General features: G+C 40.7%; 1 protein-coding gene across 1 annotated transcript in view; it reads right to left on the reverse strand.

The window, feature by feature from the left end:
* LOC139758513 (uncharacterized) overlaps positions 1-20,393 on the reverse strand; it is a 211,002-nt gene that overhangs the window by 57,152 nt on the left and 133,457 nt on the right. Inside the window, 2 exon segments of the mRNA XM_071680016.1 lie at positions 6,141-6,893; positions 11,269-11,448. Of these exon segments, the coding sequence (XP_071536117.1) occupies positions 6,141-6,893; positions 11,269-11,448 (933 nt within the window).

Genomic DNA, 20,393 nt, shown 5'->3' on the forward strand with positions numbered 1-20,393 from the left:
GATAGGATGTAACATTAAGCAGGAATATTGGGTAGAGGTACTTGGTAGGAAGATTAGGTAGAAGCCTCTTTAACATTGTGCCAGAGTTGCCCTCTGCCAGTGGCCTGTTAAGGGTGAGGCATTAAAGGGTAAGAGGAGGCACTATAGGTCAACAGTTATGGAGACTTTCATGGTGGCCACTCCCTTGAGGGAGTTCCCAGAGGAAATGGGCATCTGATATACAAGTAGATAGATACAGGAATAGATTACAAGGTCTGATAGGCAAAAAAAAAAAAGAGAGTTGTAATGTAACAATAGTAATACAACTTTTCTCTTTAATGTACTAAGGATGACATAAGTATACCTAATTTAATGTATTTGCAATGGCCAATATGTCCTGGAAATAAAACATCACTCTCCTTCAAATACAAGAACTAATACATCTACCTCTTAACTTTCATTCTGTTCTCATATACATGGGATGGAACAAAAGCACTCTTTTAGGAATGTTTTTATGAGAATGAATTCTGCTGAACTAGGATACCTGTGATCCTAATCCCTATCAAAGGGGATAATTGCCTAATTTCCCAAGAGAGACTTATTACCCTGCTCTTAGAAATCAGACATAACAATCTGAGGGATATCTGAGAAGCCACATAACAAGCTTGTGAACATATTCCATGAATGCTTCTGCTGCAAAACACATTTCAAGTTATGTAGCCATACCCTATTTCCCAAATTAAATCCATTTTTATATCAATCATTTACAAAAATTTTTCTATCATTACATCAAAATCTATACACTTTCTTCTCTTTCAACATCTATATTACAATGAACCTAATCTTATTCCGCCATACAGGAATAAGGTCATAATATACGCAAAAACCTCAAATTTCAAACATTACGAGCAAAATGTTTTCCCTAAAACTAAATCAACTTGATATTTTCAACTTACATCATCAATCAATCTTCTTTAAGTTACTGCATACAACAATCTATTCTCCCTTTAATCATTCTTTACGTCTCAATTAATCACTTTTCATTTCTAATTTGTTATTCTACTATCCTGCTCATCTTGCTACATATATCCACCATTTTTTGGTGATTCAGCATATGGCATTTCACTTATACATACTGGCCACACACACACAAACACAAAAAAAAAAAAAATCTTTAAAAATTTCATAAACTTCTTGTAGCAGTAGGTGATCATTTGCTAGCATGTGGTAATGTCAACCACAGTGGTGGGTAGTGTTAAAGGGTTCCATGGAGTAGTGATTAGCGTTACTGACTGTGATCAGAATGGGCCTTCCAGGGTTGGACTCATATGGGTTCAAATTCTGAGTGTAGCATTTGGTCCACAGCCAATCCCAGCTTTTCATCCTCCCTTTAGGGTCGGTTGATACATGTGTACCTGGCTTTGGCTGGACAGTTGGTGTGTGTGTGTGTGTGTGTGTAAAGAAAGACACATAAGAATAAGGGCATGGTACACAAATGCAAGGTTAAAACATGGGGGCAACATGAGTGTAAAACTCTTCCTATAACACACAAAAAGCAATCACAAAAGCGAGAAGTCTGACTCATGGGTGATACAACCTATATTCTTACATTGTAATACTATGATTCAACCTCCTCAAACCCTGTATAATTATGAATGAAAAGTGCCCAAGTACGTCTTGTGCCTCTGTCCAGAAGAAAAGCAGCAAAAGCATTCATTTGGAGGTAAAGTCAGAAATTCTGAGGCATTTTAATACTACTTAACACAGTCTGAACTGAAGTTAGAATCAAGGTAATATCCCTTTAATTATAATGATTATTCAGCAGAAAATTTGAAGTGCTATTCTATCTCTGGACAAATTCTTAACCTGTACATTCTTAGATGAAGAGCCAAGGAGCCTGATCAAACATTTGCATAAATCCATCACATATTTCCACCCCCAATAGACTTGACATATAGGATCCAAAACCACTCTGGGTAAGTGTCATTTATATAAGGTTTTGTTGAATGTGTTTGATGATAGAGTGGAAGATATAGGGTGTATTGGTTGAGGCGGTGTGCGAAGTGAGAGGGTCAGGGAGAATGATTTGGTAAACAGAGAAGAGGTAGTGAAAGCTTTGTGGAAGATGAAATTCGGCAAGGCGGCAGGTTTGGATGGTATTGCTGTGGAATTTATCAAAAAAGGGGGTGACTATGTTGTTGACTGGATGGTGAGGATATTCAATGTATGCATGGTTCATGGTGAAGTGACAGAGGATTGGCAAGATGCATGTATAGTGCTAATGTACAAAGGCAAATGAGATAAAGGTGAGTGTTCAAATTACAGAGGTATAAGTTTGTTGAGTACTCCTGGGAAATCATATGGGAGGGTATTGATCGAGAGAGTCAAGGCATGTACAGAGCATCAGATTGGGGAGGAGCAGTATGGTGTCAGAAGTGGTTGAGGATATGTGGATAAGGTGTTTGCTTTGAAGAATGTATGTGAGAAATACTTGGAAAAGCAGATGGATTTGTATGTAGCATATATGGATTTGGAGAAGGCATATGATAGAGTTGATAGAGATGCTCTGTGAAAGGTATTAAGAATATATCGTGAGGGAGGTAAGTTGCTAGAAGCAGTGAAAAGTTTTTTCGAGGATGTAAGGCATGTGTATGAGTAGGAAGAGGAAAGTGAGTGGTTCCCAATGAATGTTGGTTAGTGGCAGGGGTGTGTGATGTCCGCATGACTGTTTAATTTGTTTATGGATGGGGTTGTTAGGGAGGTAAATGCAAGAGTTTTGGAGAGAGGGGCAAGTATGCAGTCTGTTGTGGATGAGAGGGCTTGAGAAGTGAGTCCGTTGTTGTTCGCTGATGATAAAGTGCTGGTGGCTGATTCGGGTGAGAACCTGCAGAAGTTGGTGACTGAGTTTGGTAAAGTGTGTGAAAGAAGAAAGCAGAGAGTAAAATGTCAATAAGAGCAAGGTTATCAGGTTCAGTAGAGTTGAGGGACAAGTCAATTGGGAGGTATGTTTGAATGGAGAAAAACTGCAGGAAGTGAAGTGTTCTAGATATCTGGGAGTGGACTTGGCAGTGGATGAAACCATGGAAGCAGAAGTGAGTCACAGGGTGGGGGAGGGGGCAAAGGTTCTGGGAGCATTGAAGAATGTATGGAAGGTGAGAACGCTATCTCAGAGAGCAAAAACGGGTATGTTTAGAGGAATAGTGGTTCTAACAATGTTATATGGTTGTGAGGCATGGGCAATAGATAGGGTTGTGCAGAGGAGGGTGGATGTGTTGGAAATGAGATGTCCGAGGACAATATGTGGTGTGAGGTGGTTTGATCAAGTAAGTAATGAAAGGGTAAGAGAGATGTGTGGGAATATAAAAGTGTGGTTGAGAGAGCAGAAGAGGGTGAATTGAAATGGTTTGGTCACATGGAGAGAATGAGTAAGGAAAGATTGACAAAGAGGATATATGTGTCAGAGGTGGAGGGAACGAGGAGAAGTGAGAGACCAAATTGGAGGTGGAAGGATGGAGTGAAAAAGATTTTGAGCGATCGGGGCCTGAACACACAGGAGGATGAAAGGTGTGCAAGGAATAGAGTGAATTGGAATGATGTGGAATACCGGGGCATGCTGTCATTAGATTGAACCAGGGCATGTGAAGCGTCTGGGGTAAACCATGGAAAGTTTTGTGGGGTCTGGATGGGAAAGAGAGCTATGGTTTCAGTGCATTACACATGACAGCTAGAGACTGAGTGTGAATGAATATGGCCTTTGTTGTCTTTTCCTAGCGCTACCTACTGCGCAAGCAGGGAGAGCGGGCTGTCATTTCATGTGCGGCGGGGTGGCGGTGGGAATGAATGAAGGCAGCATGTGTGAATCTGTACATATGTATAGATGTATATGTGTGTATGTATATGTATTTATACGTTGAAATGTATAGGTATGTACATGTGCATGTGTGGGCATTTATGTATATATATGTGTATGTGGGTGGGTTGGGCCATTCTTTCATGTCTCCTTGCGCTACCTCACTAACGTGGGAGACAGCATCAAAGCATAATAATAAATAAATAAATACTTAGATAAAGCACTGTGTGCTTTATGTTTTTTCTAAATACAAAGGTCAATGATGTACCTGTACTGTATTATATGTTTCTTGACATTTCATTCATGTCTTTGTGTGAAAATCATGGTGTTCATTCTAGCCCAAGGATTACAACCTCACTTTTTATCATGCTGTGTCCTTAGGAAAAGCTATTTCACAATGAAGTTCATTACTAAAGTTTTCTATGAATGCATCATAAATCAAGGAATATTTGTATCATTTAGAAGACATCATTAGAGTAATGTATATTGTACTATAAGAAAAAAAATTCTGGGGAGCTGTCACACTACTGGTAAAAGCAGTGGGAACTACACAAAGCTTTAAATCCTTCTATTAAGGGTTACATTTCCTTGAGACATATAAAAGGGGTCCATCCTACTTCAGCACTAAAATTCCAATAAGATGATCCTACTCCAAACTTATCACTTTTAATGAGGAGGAATCTAGGTTCTAATACTGCAGTTTCCTTTCTTTCATTGCTTATGTAATGTTTTTTTTTTTTTTTTTTTTGCTTTGTCGCTGTCTCCCGCGTTTGCGAGGTAGCGCAAGGAAACAGACGAAAGAAATGGCCCAACCCACCCCCATACACATGTATATACATATGTCCACACACGCAAATATACATACCTACACAGCTTTCCATGGTTTACCCCAGACGCTTCACATGCCTTGATTCAATCCACTGACAGCACGTCAACCCCAGTATACCACATCGCTCCAATTCACTCTATTCCTTGCCCTCCTTTCACCCTCCTGCATGTTCAGGCCCCGATCACACAAAATCTTTTTCACTCCATCTTTCCACCTCCAATTTGGTCTCCCTCTTCTCCTCGTTCCCTCCACCTCCGACACGTATATCCTCTTGGTAAATCTTTCCTCACTCATTCTCTCCATGTGACCAAACCATTTCAAAACACCCTCTTCTGCTCTCTCAACCACGCTCTTTTTATTTCCACACATCTCTCTTACCCTTACGTTACTTACTCGATCAAACCACCTCACACCACACATTGTCCTCAAACATCTCATTTCCAGCACATCCATCCTCCTGCGCACAACTCTATCCATAGTCCACGCCTCGCAACCATACAACATTGTTGGAACCACTATTCCTTCAAACATACCCATTTTTGCTTTCCGAGATAATGTTCTCGACTTCCACACATTCTTCAAAGCTCCCAGAATTTTCGCCCCCTCCCCCACCCTATGATCCACTTCCGCTTCCATGGTTCCATCTGCTGCCAGATCCACTCCCAGATATCTAAAACACTTCACTTCCTCCAGTTTTTCTCCATTCAAACTCACCTCCCAATTGACTTGACCCTCAACCCTACTGTACCTAATAACCTTGCTCTTATTCACATTTACTCTTAACTTTCTTCTTTCACACACTTTACCAAACTCAGTCACCAGCTTCTGCAGTTTCTCACATGAATCAGTCACCAGCGCTGTATCATCAGCGAACAACAACTGACTCACTTCCCAAGCTCTCTCATCCCCAACAGACTTCATACTTGCCCCTCTTTCCAAAACTCTTGCATTTACCTCCCTAACAACCCCATCCATAAACAAATTAAACAACCATGGAGACATCACACACCCCTGCCGCAAACCTACATTCACTGAGAACCAATCACTTTCCTCTCTTCCTACACGTACACATGCCTTACATCCTCGATAAAAACTTTTCACTGCTTCTAATGTAAAAACATTTAATAATACTGGACAGCCGTTTTCTTTTATCATCTTTGTCTCATACATGTATGCTACTTCCCATGTGATCAAGGCAGTTATGAAAAGATGAATGAGCCTACGAGGAAAAATATCCTCACGTGGCTCATTCCTCTGTACCTTCTTTTGAAAAGTAATACAAGAGGGGAGGATTTCCAGCCACTACTCCTGCCCCTCTCAGTCACCTTCTATGACATGGAGGAAATACATGGGCAGTAATATTTCTCCCCTATCCCCAGTGATAATGAAGGACTATTATGACAAAAAATAAGATGTGAAGACTTCTAAATGAATGATAAACTAGCCATATGAATATGAACATACAAAACAAAGTAAACTCACTTTGTCTCTGTTGTTTTCTTTCTTTACTTCGGCGATTCTGAAACCAATGCATAATCTGCCTGTAACGAACACCCAATCTTCTTGCCAGTAAGCTCATTTCTGATGGCACAGGAAAGTTATTTTCATTATAGTGTGTAACCAGAACTGCTTGCTCTTCATCTGTATACTCTATTCTTTGTCTCCCTACATTACATCTACTTGAATTAAAATGTTCAAGGAATGAAGCTCGATCTGGGAAGACTAAATGGCACTCAAAGCAACGGATTTCATTCCCAACTTTCTGTTTCCGTTTTCCTTTAATTTTCTTTCTTCGCCTCCACTCTCCTGGTTTTCGCACAGAGTTCTTCTGACAGCACTGAAGAGCATAATGTTCTTTCAGTGCTATTAAGGAAGCAAAACTCTCCTCACAAGATGCACATTTGTGGCCATCATTTTTCCCTGGCGATTCACTGGCTGCTTCAGCTTCATAATCTTCCTCTGAGGAGTTATCCAAAATACATTCCACAGCCATGATTGGATGGTAGTCATCCACATCATCAGATGTTCCACCCACAGAGTCATCCTGTGATCTGACCACTTGGTCTAAACATTCAGTGTCTGTAGATTCACCAATACTTTCCTCTTGTGAGTCTGAATAACTTGCATCCTCATTATCACCATCATAAATCTGTGAGAGTGCTTCTGCTTGCCTAGATGTAAGTCGTGCAAGAGCATCAACACCATACTTCTTTCGCTTGCTATCTGCGACTTTTGCTGAGGAAAAAATAAGCAATTATTTATCCAATGAAATATTCACTATAGTAAATGTATAATCTGATTACTGTATATCAAACTAGTTTCAAGTTTACCCATGTTTATGCTGTTATGAAAATGCAAAGTAGTGCTCCTCAGCAAGTCATAATAACAAGTGTATAAATCTTAGATTCTGCTAGTAAATCAACGACACACTATAAGCCCATTCAAAACTTCATATACTAACTTGTTTGGGTTAACTCAAGAATAAAAGCAAAAGCATGTTAAAATCCTTATTCATTGTGGGTCTGAGTACTGGGCAAGATATGACACATGGAACAAAAACAGGTGGGAGGAAAAGAGAGATTTCCACATCATGCAATTCGTCATCACTATATTCAAACCAATACTGCTGCATAATGAGATGGACTCTCAAAATGAAACTCAAGCTCTTACATGACTTTAATCAATATAAGGAAAAGAAAAATCACCAAGGTTGACATACTTTGCACTATATACATGTGATTTTTCTCTTATGCCTTGCATTATCAAGCAAATCCAATTTGTTGGTTTTCTCATCATGCCAAGTCAATATGGTTGGGGGGAGGGAAGGCTTTGTAAACAGCAGAAGAAAAGGATAGCAAAGTACAGGCTCTCCCTACCCTCCAATCCATCAAGCATACACAAGCAGGAAAACAGGTAATAATAATACCCTGCAGGATTAATAAGCTAGGAAATTTTTACAAGAAAGTCACAAGGCTGAATGAGCATGAATATGTCCTGCATACCACAATCAACAACATGGTTACAAAGACAGTACTATGCATAAACATGAGCTCCTTCCTCATGACTTATCATGCCTCTCTATATTTTTCCTAATGTTGAAAAATGATACAACAATTCTTACTTACTCTCTCAAAGCACCTGACATGGGTAAATCAATGGTAATATGATACCAGAACAAGGCCAGTGAGAGATCAATGGTCGAGAAGTTAGCATGATACACCTCTGCTTTATGAAGACACATTAAATGAATCATTCAGTATTGTAGAGTGACAAGTGATGACCAAGCCTAATTTTGAAGATATCAAGGGTGCTGCTCTGAACAACTTCTTCTGGGAGCTTATTCCATGCATCAATAACGTCACTGGTAAAGAAGAATTTTCAACAGTCCAGATTAACTTGGTAACCTCTGAGTTTTAATCCATTTCCTCTTGTCAGTAATGCTGGTGCCACTATAAAGAAATGTTCCACATCAATGTTGCTGAATCCTGTAAGTATTCTGAAACATTCTTTTCATTCGCTCCGGAGGTGCCTCTTCCTTAGGAAGAACAAGTTTAATTATCGCAATATCCTCTCATGTGCTTTGTTACACAAGGACTGACTGAATTAATTTAGTAGCTTTTCACTGCTCGTTCAAACCACCTCACACCATGTACTATCCTCAAATATCTAACTTCCAACACATCTACCCTCCTCTACACATCCTCATCTATAGCCCAAGTATCCCAACAATACAACACACCCACTTTCATACCTCCAAAATAGCAATCTCTCTTTCAACACATTCTTCAAATGCTCCAAAAACCTTTGTTACCTTACCAACCCTATGACTCACTTCAGCTTCCATGGTTCAATCTGCTGCCATGTCCACTCCCAAGTATCTAAAACACTTCACTTCTTCAAAAGTTTCCCCAATCAAACTCACACATCAACTGACTAACAACCTGGCGTTCATTTACATTTACTCTCAACTTCCTCCTTTCACATAATGTCCTAAACCTATACCTTTTTATAATGACCAACACGGCATGGACAAAACATACCAGAAATAAAGCCATCTTGAGTGAAAGAAAATAGTAAAAGACAAAAGAAAGAAATTAATCTGGGCTCTACAAGTCTTTGCAGACTTGACTCTAAAGGAAGAAAGGCTATATGAAAAGGGGAAGACAAAAAAAGGAAGAGAATGCTACATCTCAGCTGTTTGAGGGAAGGAGGAGGCATCATAATAGCCAATTCTTCAGCAACCAGTCTCCAGTACAGAAACTATGAGAAACAGCACACCTCCCATTACCTCCAGCAAACCACTAAAAGGAGGTCCTTTCACACACAGATGAACTCAATCACATCACAAAACCCTGACACCAAAGTGGCAAAAACATACATGCACCACTACTTTAAACCCAGAAAAGAATGTCAGCATTTCCACAGAAGTCCTCAGTCACTCTTTTAACCCTAAACATTATGTTTCTAGATAGATATATAGATAGACAGATAGATAAACAGACTTATAGCCTCCAGTCACCTAAAACAGACAATCACTCCTAATGAGCAAGACAACCATTTCATGCATCACATAAGATAAACATGACATTCACAACAAAAAAAGATAGAAGGTCCCTTAACACCCTCTGTAAACAACAAAACAGTGTTTGCTCCACGCTAAACTACACCTCATCTGCCCTTCACCGAAGCAATTATAACAATGCTACAAACCGTATAAAGCAGAGCATTCAAAACAATCAAATGCTTCCTAGTAATTACAAAAACTTAACACTTATACAATGAAAGAAAGATCCTCCCAATAAAATTCCCCCTCAAAATGCTTTACACTCAATTCTTTGCAATAGCACTAGACCCCTCCCATCAAAACCACTTCATAGCGAACAACCAACCCACAAGTAGAAACAAAAAGCCTAACCTTCCTCACATTTCAGCAACCTCAACTCACAGATCCCCTAACCTCAGCAAATGTACACTGACAAAAAACATTTACACAAGAAAGATAAGACAAGCACTATACAACTACTCCCAACTGTCTTAACCATCACCTGATTGACATACATCCATCTGAAACCAAATTCCCCAGACAAGCTCACAATCTTCCATTTGCACTCTGGACATCACACATCCCTACATTACATCACATCACACTACCCTTTGTGCCCATAATGCAACTACCAAAATGAAGACAACACTACTAAACTTTATGACCCACGGTTCTGCCCAATAGGCATGATAGGCTTCCTTTGTGCTGAGTTTTTAAAAGATAGAACAAACTCCTTGGGCAGGAAGTAAATATGTATATCAAATAAATTGAAAAGCCATGGTGACATCATACAGCCCTGTCTCACTCCCATGCTCATCCCAAAACTTTCACCTAAACAAGCATCCACTTTTACATATGCTTTACTTTTGTTGTAGAATGATTATGTTGCATCCACCAAATTTCTTCCAATACCACAGAAATTTCACTGTATGCACTGAAAATGTGTGCAGATACACTAGATAAACCTCTTGAAATTCTACTCAAGATGTCACTGGAAAAACACAAAGTGCCATGATAATGGAAAATGGCAAACATTATACCTCTCTATAGTAAGAGACTGGGAATGGGCACTGAACTACAGACCTGTCTCTCTAATAAGTGTGGTCTGTAAGATTTTGGAAAAGGTAATTGGAGAGCTAACAGATGACTTTTTATTGGGGAAAAATTACCTAAGTGAGAGTCAGCATCTTTTAGGGAAAGGAAGTCATGTGTAACAATTCTCTTCTTGATTTCTAAGAGAGAATGACCTATGTCTTGGACAAAAGAGAAAGCTGGGTAGATTGTTTGTGTATGGACTGCCAGAAAGCATTAGACACTATACACTTGCATTGTTTTATAAATTGGGTTGAGAGCAAAACAACACAGAAATTATGAACTGAATTACAATATCTAGTAATACAACAAAATATGTAATTTCAGTTCTAGTTGTTTAAGATGAGTGGTTTTGTTGGAAACTTTATTGATCTATACTGCAGTTGGTGCTCAGTACAGCTCAATACTACTTCAATTTACTTGTAGCCAAACTTTTGGCTGTGACTTTTCACAGAGCCTCTGATCATCACATGCACAACCTCAACCATGTATAGTGTGTTCAAAATGAAACACTAATAAAAAAGTTCTTACATTTTTGCTCTTCTACTAAGTTCATATGTCATGCGAGACCAAAATGACAGTATGCATCTCAAGTTTGGTCATGATACTTAAAGAACATTATGATCCAACAGAGAAGGTCCAAAGGAGGGACAGCCAAGTTACAAGAAGTTAGACACAAAAAATCTATCCACCATGAAAGGATAAGCGAATGAACATTATTACAACCTTCAAGGTTCTTAATCAAGGTGTCACTGATGACATCAGACAATTCTACAAAAGATACTGTGAATTCAGAAAGTATAGATAAGTTTAAAAAGTTGTATGATAAAGTTAAAAGAAACAAGGCCCTCCTAGTTTGTGCAAATGGCTGATTATAAAAAGTTACTACTGAATACACAAAAAGACGATTAAACCACACAATGCTCAAACTAAGCAGAACCCAGAATCAAAGAAAAAATATAAATGAAAACTTACACATATGACTCATTAAATGAGTATTAAAAACAGATGGATGAGCAAAATAGACTCCACACTCCCCACAATGGAAGCTTGTCTCACTGTTGTGCTTCTCATAATGCTCATTCAAGGTTTTCCTAGCTATATATGATACATTACATTTCTGGCAGTGGAAAGGTCCATCCCCTTCATAATTTTCTGAAAATTAAGAAACAAGATATTAATCATTATCTTTTTTTAACTGACAATAGAGTATCTAAATTTCAACGGTTTGTGCTAATCCAGGACTTTGGCCTATATAATCTACTACTTGATATCAGTTTGGTCAAGAATAGGTGCAGGATGTTTACACTTTGCAAAGAGAAATGTGGATACACATATACGAGTGAAAGAAGCCTATTAACCCTTAAAAACTAGGAGGCATATAAATAAGACACCAGGGTAAGCCAGGAGTTGCTATAACACCAATCTTCAGGGGCTTATTTTGATTGTCATCAATAATCTGACATTTGCACCATTCAAAAGCGTTGCCTTGGTCACTAAAAGTACATATTTCCATGGTTTTCCATTGCATCTTCACATACACTAATTCAGTCCACTGACAACATTTCAACTCCTATGTACCACATCATTCCAATTCACTTAATCCTATGCAAACCTTTCACCTCCATGCATGTTCAGGCCCTGATCCTTCAAAATGTTTTTCAGTCCTTCCTTCTATCTCCAGTTTGGTCTCCCCTTTTCTTTTTCATCTACACATCTCACATATTCACATTTACTCTTAATTTTCTTCTTTCACACACTTTACCAAACTCAGTCACCAGCTTCTGCAGTTTCTCACATGAATCAGCCACCAGCGCTGTATCATCAGCGAACAACAACTGACTCACTTCCCAAGCTCTCTCATCCCCAACAGACTTCATACTTGCCCCTCTTTCCAAAACTCTTGCATTCACCTCCCTAACAACCCCATCCATAAACAAATTAAACAACCATGGAGACATCACACACCCCTCCCGCAAACCTACATTCACTGAGAACCAATCACTTTCCTCTCTTCCTACACGTACACATGCCTTACATCCTCGATAAAAACTTTTCACTGCTTCTAACAACTTGCCTCCCACACCATATATTCTTAATACCTTCCACAGAGCATCCCTATCAACTCTATCATATGCCTTCTCCAGATCCATAAATGCTACATACAAATCCATTTGCTTTTCTAAGTATTTCTCACATACATTCTTCAAAGCAAACACCTGATCCACACATCCTCTACCACTTCTGAAACCACACTGCTCTTCCCCAATCTGATGCTCTGTACATGCCTTCACCCTCTCAATCAATACCCTCCCATATAATTTATCAGGAATACTCAACAAACTTTTTTTTTTTTTTTTTTTTTTTTTTTTATACTTTGTCGCTGTCTCCCGCGTTTGCGAGGTAGCGCAAGGAAACAGACGAAAGAAATGGCCCAACCCCCCCCATACACATGTACATACACACGTCCACACACGCAAATATACATACCTACACAGCTTTCCATGGTTTACCCCAGACGCTTCACATGCCTTGATTCAATCCACTGACAGCACGTCAACCCCTGTATACCACATCGCTCCAATTCACTCTATTCCTTGCCCTCCTTTCACCCTCCTGCATGTTCAGGCCCCGATCACACAAAATCCTTTTCACTCCATCTTTCCACCTCCAATTTGGTCTCCCTCTTCTCCTCGTTCCCTCCACCTCCGACACATATATCCTCTTGGTCAATCTTTCCTCACTCATTCTCTCCATGTGCCCAAACCATTTCAAAACACCCTCTTCTGCTCTCTCAACCACGCTCTTTTTATTTCCACACATCTCTCTTACCCTTACGTTACTTACTCGATCAAACCACCTCACACCACACGTTGTCCTCAAACATCTCATTTCCAGCACATCCATCCTCCTACGCACAACTCTATCCATAGCCCACGCCTCGCAACCATACAACATTGTTGGAACTACTATTCCTTCAAACATACCCATTTTAGCTTTCCGGGATAATGTTCTCGACTTCCACACATTTTTCAAGGCTCCCAAAATTTTCGCCCCCTCCCCCACCCTATGATCCACTTCCGCTTCCATGGTTCCATCCGCTGACAGATCCACTCCCAGATATCTAAAACACTTCACTTCCTCCAGCCTCTCACCATTCAAACTCACCTCCCAATTGACTTGACCCTCAACCCTACTGTACCTAATAACCTTGCTCTTATTCACATTTACTCTTAACTTTCTTCTTCCACACACTTTACCAAACTCCGTCACCAGCTTCTGCAGTTTCTCACATGAATCCGCCACCAGCGCTGTATCATCAGCGAACAACAACTGACTCACTTCCCAAGCTCTCTCATCCCCAACAGACTTCATACTTGCCCCTCTTTCCAAAACTCTTGCATTTACCTCCCTAACAACTTATACCTGTGTAATTTGAGCACTCACTCTTATCCCCTTTGCCTTTGTACAATGGCACTATGCACGCATTCCGCCAATCCTCAGGCACCTCACCATGAGTCATACATACATTAAATAAGAGCAAGGTGAATAAGAGCAAGGTTATTAGGTACAGTAGGGTTGAGGGTCAAGTCAATTGGGAGGTGAGTTTGAATGGAGAAAAACTGGAGGAAGTGAAGTGTTTTAGATATCTGGGAGTGGATCTGGCAGCGGATGGAACCATGGAAGCGGAAGTGGATCATAGGGTGGGGGAGGGGGCGAAAATTCTGGGAGCCTTGAAGAATGTGTGGAAGTCGAGAACATTATCTCGGAAAGCAAAAATGGGTATGTTTGAAGGAATAGTGGTTCCAACAATGTTGTATGGTTGCGAGGCGTGGGCTATGGATAGAGTTGTGCGCAGGAGGATGGATGTGCTGGAAATGAGATGTTTGAGGACAATGTGTGGTGTGAGGTGGTTTGATCGAGTAAGTAACGTAAGGGTAAGAGAGATGTGTGGAAATAAAAAGAGCGTGGTTGAGAGAGCAGAAGAGGGTGTTCTGAAATGGTTTGGGCATATGGAGAGAATGAGTGAGGAAAGATTGACCAAGAGGATATATGTGTCGGAGGTGGAGGGAATGAGGAGAAGAGGGAGACCAAATTGGAGGTGGAAAGATGGAGTGAAAAAGATTTTGTGTGATCGGGGCCTGAACATGCAGGAGGGTGAAAGGAGGGCAAGGAATAGAGTGAATTGGAGCAATGTGGTATACCGGGGTTGACGTGCTGTCAGTGGATTGAATCAGGGCATGTGAAGCGTCTGGGGTAAACCATGGAAAGCTGTGTAGGTGTGTATATTTGGGTGTGTGGACGTATGTATATACATGTGTATGGGGGTGGGTTGGGCCATTTCTTTCATCTGTTTCCTTGCGCTACCTTGCAAACGTGGGAGACAGCGACAAAAAGAAAAAAAAAAAAGAAAAAAAAAAAATCTTACATATATATATCCACTTTGTCAACTTCTCCTCATTCATATTTCCAAACCATTTCAGTGCACCCTCTCCAGCTCTTATCAACCATGCTCTCATTACCTCATTACCACACCTGTTCCTTGCTCTTATTTCACTTACTTGACCAAACCACATAATGCCACATACTCTCCAACACGTCCACCCTTCTCCACACATCCTTATCCATAGCCCATGCCTTGCATCCATACAACATCACTGGGACTGTTATACCTTCAAACATACTCATTTTAACCCTCTCAGATAATGACCTCTCTTTCTGCACATTGCTCAGTGTTCCAAGAACCTTACACCCCATCAACCCTAAGACTCCTTTCCACTTCCATTGTTCCATTTACTGCCATGTCTACTCCATGTTATCTAAAACCCTTCACTTCTGAATTTTCTTTATACAGATTCACACCCCAAATAACCTTTCCTTTACACTGCTAAACCTAGTAACCTTGCTTTATCTACATGTGCTCTCAACTTCCTCCTTTAACATGCTCTCTTCCAAACTCAGTCACCACCTTCTGCAGTTTCTCACTCAGATCTGCCATCAGTGATGTGTCATCAGCAAACAAGAACTGATTCATTTCCCAGGCCTTCTCACTCCCTAATGCATACTCACTCCTCTCTCCAAGACCCTTGCATTTAAGTGATAGTTATGGTTCATTATTTGAGCTTCAGGTTCATTTTCAAAATGCTCAGAGTAAACAAAATACATCATAACAAATAAGACTATATGACAATATTTACAAGACAGATATCAGAAAGCAAAAATGAAATAAGTTAAAAGATTGGGATTCATATTGGTGTAGATGGCAGGACAAATAATTTGCATCAGTAATGGTTAATAGTTCCAGCCTTCATCTCATCTTCTAGGTACCTTAATTAGTTGTTTTGTGTGGAGTTATTCATTATGATTTGTTTGTATACTGCAGCAATAATCAGTTTGATTTGATGATTACCTAACCCTTTCTGTGAATCACTGAAATTTTTCAATTGTTTCATACATTCTTTTTCAAATCCCTGGGGATAGGGGAGAAAGAATACTTCCCATGTATTCCCTGAATGTTGTAGATGGTGACTAAAAGGGAAGAGAGCGGGGGGCTGGAAATCCTCCCCTCTCATTCTTAATTTTCCAAAAGGATGAACAGAGAAAGGGGCCAAGTGAGGATATTCCCTCGAAGACTCAGTCCTCTGTTCTTAACGATACCTCGCTAATGTGGTAAATGGCGAATAGTATGAAAAAAAAAATATATATATATATATTTTTTTTTTTTTTTATACTTTGTCGCTGTCTCCCGCGTTTGCGAGGTAGCGCAAGGAAACAGACGAAAGAAATGGCCCAACCCCCCCCATACACATGTATATACATACGTCCACACACGCAAATATACATACCTACACAGCTTTCCATGGTTTACCCCAGACGCTTCACATACCTTGATTCAATCCACTGACAGCACGTCAACCCCGGTATACCACATCGCTCCAATTCACTCTATTCCTTGCCCTCCTTTCACCCTCCTGCATGTTCAGGCCCCGATCACACAAAATCTTTTTCACTCCATCTTTCCACCTCCAATTTGGTCTCCCTCTTCTCCTCGTTCCCTCCACCTCCGACACATATATCCTCTTGGTCAATCTTTCCTCACTCATTCTCTCCATGTGCCCAAACCACTTCAAAACACCCTCTTCTGCTAACTCAACCACGCTCTTTTTATTTCCACACATCTCTCTTACCCTTACGTTACTCACTCGATCAAACCACCTCACACCACACATTGTCCTCAAACATCTCATTTCCAGCACATCCATCCTCCTGCGCACAACTCTATCCATAGTTCACGCCTCACAACCATACAACATTGTTGGAACCACTATTCCTTCAAACATACCCATTTTTGCTTTCCGAGATAATGTTCTCGACTTCCAACCATTCTTCAAGGCCCCCAGAATTTTCGCCCCCTCCCCCACCCTATGATCCACTTCCGCTTCCATGGTTCCATCCGCTGCCAGATCCACTCCCAGATATCTAAAACACTTCACTTCCTCCAGTTTTTCTCCATTCAAACTCACCTCCCAATTGACTTGACCCTCAACCCTACTGTACCTAATAACCTTGCTCTTATTCACATTTACTCTTAACTTTCTTCTTTCACACACTTTACCAAACTCAGTCACCAGCTTCTCCAGTTTCTCACATGAATCAGCCACCAGCGCTGTATCATCAGCGAACAACAACTGACTCACTTCCCAAGCTCTCTCATCCCCAACAGACTTCATACTTGCCCCTCTTTACAAAACTCTTGCATTCACCTCCCTAACAACCCCATCCATAAACATATTAAACAACCAGGGAGACATCACACACCCCTCCCGCAAACCTACATTCACTGAGAACCAATCACTTTCCTCTCTTCCTACACGTACACATGCCTTACATCCTCGATAAAAACTTTTCACTGCTTCTAACAACTTTCCTCCCACACCATATATTCTTAATACCTTCCACAGAGCATCTCTATCAACTCTATCATATGCCTTCTCCAGATCCATAAATGCTACATACAAATCCATTTGCTTTTCTAAGTATTTCTCACATACATTCTTCAAAGCAAACACCTGATCCACACATCCTCTACCACTTCTGAAACCACACTGCTCTTCCCCAATCTGATGCTCTGTACATGCCTTCACCCTCTCAATCAATACCCTCCCATATAATTTGCCAGGAATACTCAACAAACTTATACCTCTGTAATTTGAGCACTCACTCTTATCCCCTTTGCCTTTGTACAATGGCACTATGCACACATTCCGCCAATCCTCAGGCACCTCACCATGAGTCATACACACATTAAATAACCTTACCAACCAGTCAACAATACAGTCACCCCCTTTTCTAATAAATTCCACTGCAATACCATCCAAACCTGCTGCCTTGCCGGCTTTCATCTTCCGCAAAGCTTTTACTACCTCTTCTCTGTTTATTTTTTTTATTTTTTTTTATTATACTTTGTCGCTGTCTCCCGCGTTTGCGAGGTAGCGCAAGGAAACAGACGAAAGAAATGGTCAATCTTTCCTCACTCATTCTCTCCATGTGCCCAAACCACTTCAAAACACCCTCTTCTGCTCTCTCAACCACGCTCTTTTTATTTCCACACATATATCTTACCCTTATGTTACTCACTCGATCAAACCACCTCACACCACACATTGTCCTCAAACATCTCATTTCCAGCACATCCATCCTCCTGCGCACAACACTATGCATAGTCCACGCCTCGCAACCATACAACATTGTTGGAACCACTATTCCTTCAAACATACCCATTTTTGCTTTCCGAGATAATGTTCTCGACTTCTACACATTCTTCAAGCCTCCCAGAATTTTCGCCCCCTCCCCCACCCTATGATCCACTTCCGCTTCCATGGTTCCATCCGCTGCCAGATCCACTCCCAGATATCTAAAACACTTCACTTCCTCCAGTTTTTCTCCATTCAAACTCACCTCCCAACTGACTTGACCCTCAACCCTACTGTACCTAATATCCTTGCTCTTATTCACATTTACTCTTAACTTTCTTCTTTCACACACTTTACCAAACTCAGTCACCAGCTTCTGCAGTTTCTCACATGAATCAGCCACCAGCGCTGTATCATCAGCGAACAACAACTGACTCACTTCCCAAGCTCTCTCATCCCCAACAGACTTCATACTTGCCCCTCTTTCCAAAACTCTTGCATTCACCTCCCTAACAACCCCATCCATAAACAAATTACACAACCATGGAGACATCACACACCCCTGCCGCAAACCTACATTCACTGAGAACCAATCACTTTCCTCTCTTCCTACACGTACACATGCCTTACATCCTCGATAAAAACTTTTCACTGCTTCTAACAACTTTCCTCCCACACCATATATTCTTAATACCTTCCACAGAGCATCTCTATCAACTCTATCATATGCCTTCTCCAGATCCATAAATGCTACATACAAATCCATTTGCTTTTCTAAGTATTTCTCACATACATTCTTCAAAGCAAACACCTGATCCACACATCCTCTACCACTTCTGAAACCACACTGCTCTTCCCCAATCTGATGCTCTGTACATGCCTTCACCCTCTCAATCAATACCCTCCCATATAATTTACCAGGAATACTCAACAAACTTATACCTCTGTAATTTGAGCACTCACTCTTATCCCCTTTGCCTTTGTACAATGGCACTATGCACGCATTCCGCCAATCCTCAGGCACCTCACCATGAGTCATACATACATTAAATAACCTTACCAACCAGTCAACAATACAGTCACCCCTTTTTTAATAAATTCCACTGCAATACCATCCAAACCTGCTGCCTTGCCGGCTTTCATCTTCCCAAAGCTTTCACTACCTCTTCTCTGTTTACCAAATCATTTTCCCTTAACCCTCTCACTTTGCACACCACCTCGACCAAAACACCCTATATCTGCCACTCTATCATCAAACACATTCAACAAACCTTCAAAATACTCACTCCATCTCCTTCTCACATCACCACTACTTGTTATCACCTCCCCATTTGCGCCCTTCACTGAAGTTCCCATTTGCTCCCTTGTCTTACGCACTTTATTTACCTCCTTCCAGAACATCTTTTTATTCTCCCTAAAATTTAATGATACTCTCTCACCCCAACTCTCATTTGCCCTTTTTTTCACCTCTTGCACCTTTCTCTTGACCTCCTGTCTCTTTCTTTTATACATCTCCCACTCAATTGCATTTTTTCCCTGCAAAAATCGTCCAAATGCCTCTCTCTTCTCTTTCACTAATACTCTTACTTCTTCATCCCACCACTCACTACCCTTTCTAATCAACCCACCTCCCACTCTTCTCATGCCACAAGCATCTTTTGCGCAATCCATCACTGATTCCCTAAATACATCCCATTCCTCCCCCACTCCCCTTACTTCCATTGTTCTCACCTTTTTCCATTCTGTACTCAGTCTCTCCTGGTACTTCCTCACACAGGTCTCCTTCCAAGCTCACTTACTCTCACCACCTCTTCACCCCAACATTCACTCTTCTTTTCTGAAAACCCATACAAATCTTCACCTTAGCCTCCACAAGATAATGATCAGACATCCCTCCAGTTGCACCTCTCAGCACATTAACATCCAAAAGTCTCTCTTTCGCACGCCTGTCAATTAACACGTAATCCAATAACGCTCTCTGGCCATCTCTCCTACTTACATAAGTATACTTATGTATATCTCGCTTTTTAAACCAGGTATTCCCAATCATCAGTCCTTTTTCAGCACATAAATCTACAAGCTCTTCACCATTTCCATTTACAACACTGAACACCCCATGTATACCAATTATTCCCTCAACTGCCACATTACTCACCTTTGCATTCAAATCACCCATCACTATAACCCGGTCTCGTGCATCAAAACCACTAACACACTCATTCAGCTGCTCCCAAAACACTTGCCTCTCATGATCTTTCTTCTCATGCCCAGGTGCATATGCACCAATAATCACCCACCACTCTCCATCAACTTTCAGTTTTACCCATATTAATCGAGAATTTACTTTCTTACATTCTATCACATACTCCCACAACTCCTGTTTCAGGAGTATTGCTACTCCTTCCC

This window comes from Panulirus ornatus, chromosome 30 (assembly GCF_036320965.1).
Source record: "Panulirus ornatus isolate Po-2019 chromosome 30, ASM3632096v1, whole genome shotgun sequence".
In the NCBI taxonomy this organism is placed as follows: domain Eukaryota; kingdom Metazoa; phylum Arthropoda; class Malacostraca; order Decapoda; family Palinuridae; genus Panulirus; species Panulirus ornatus.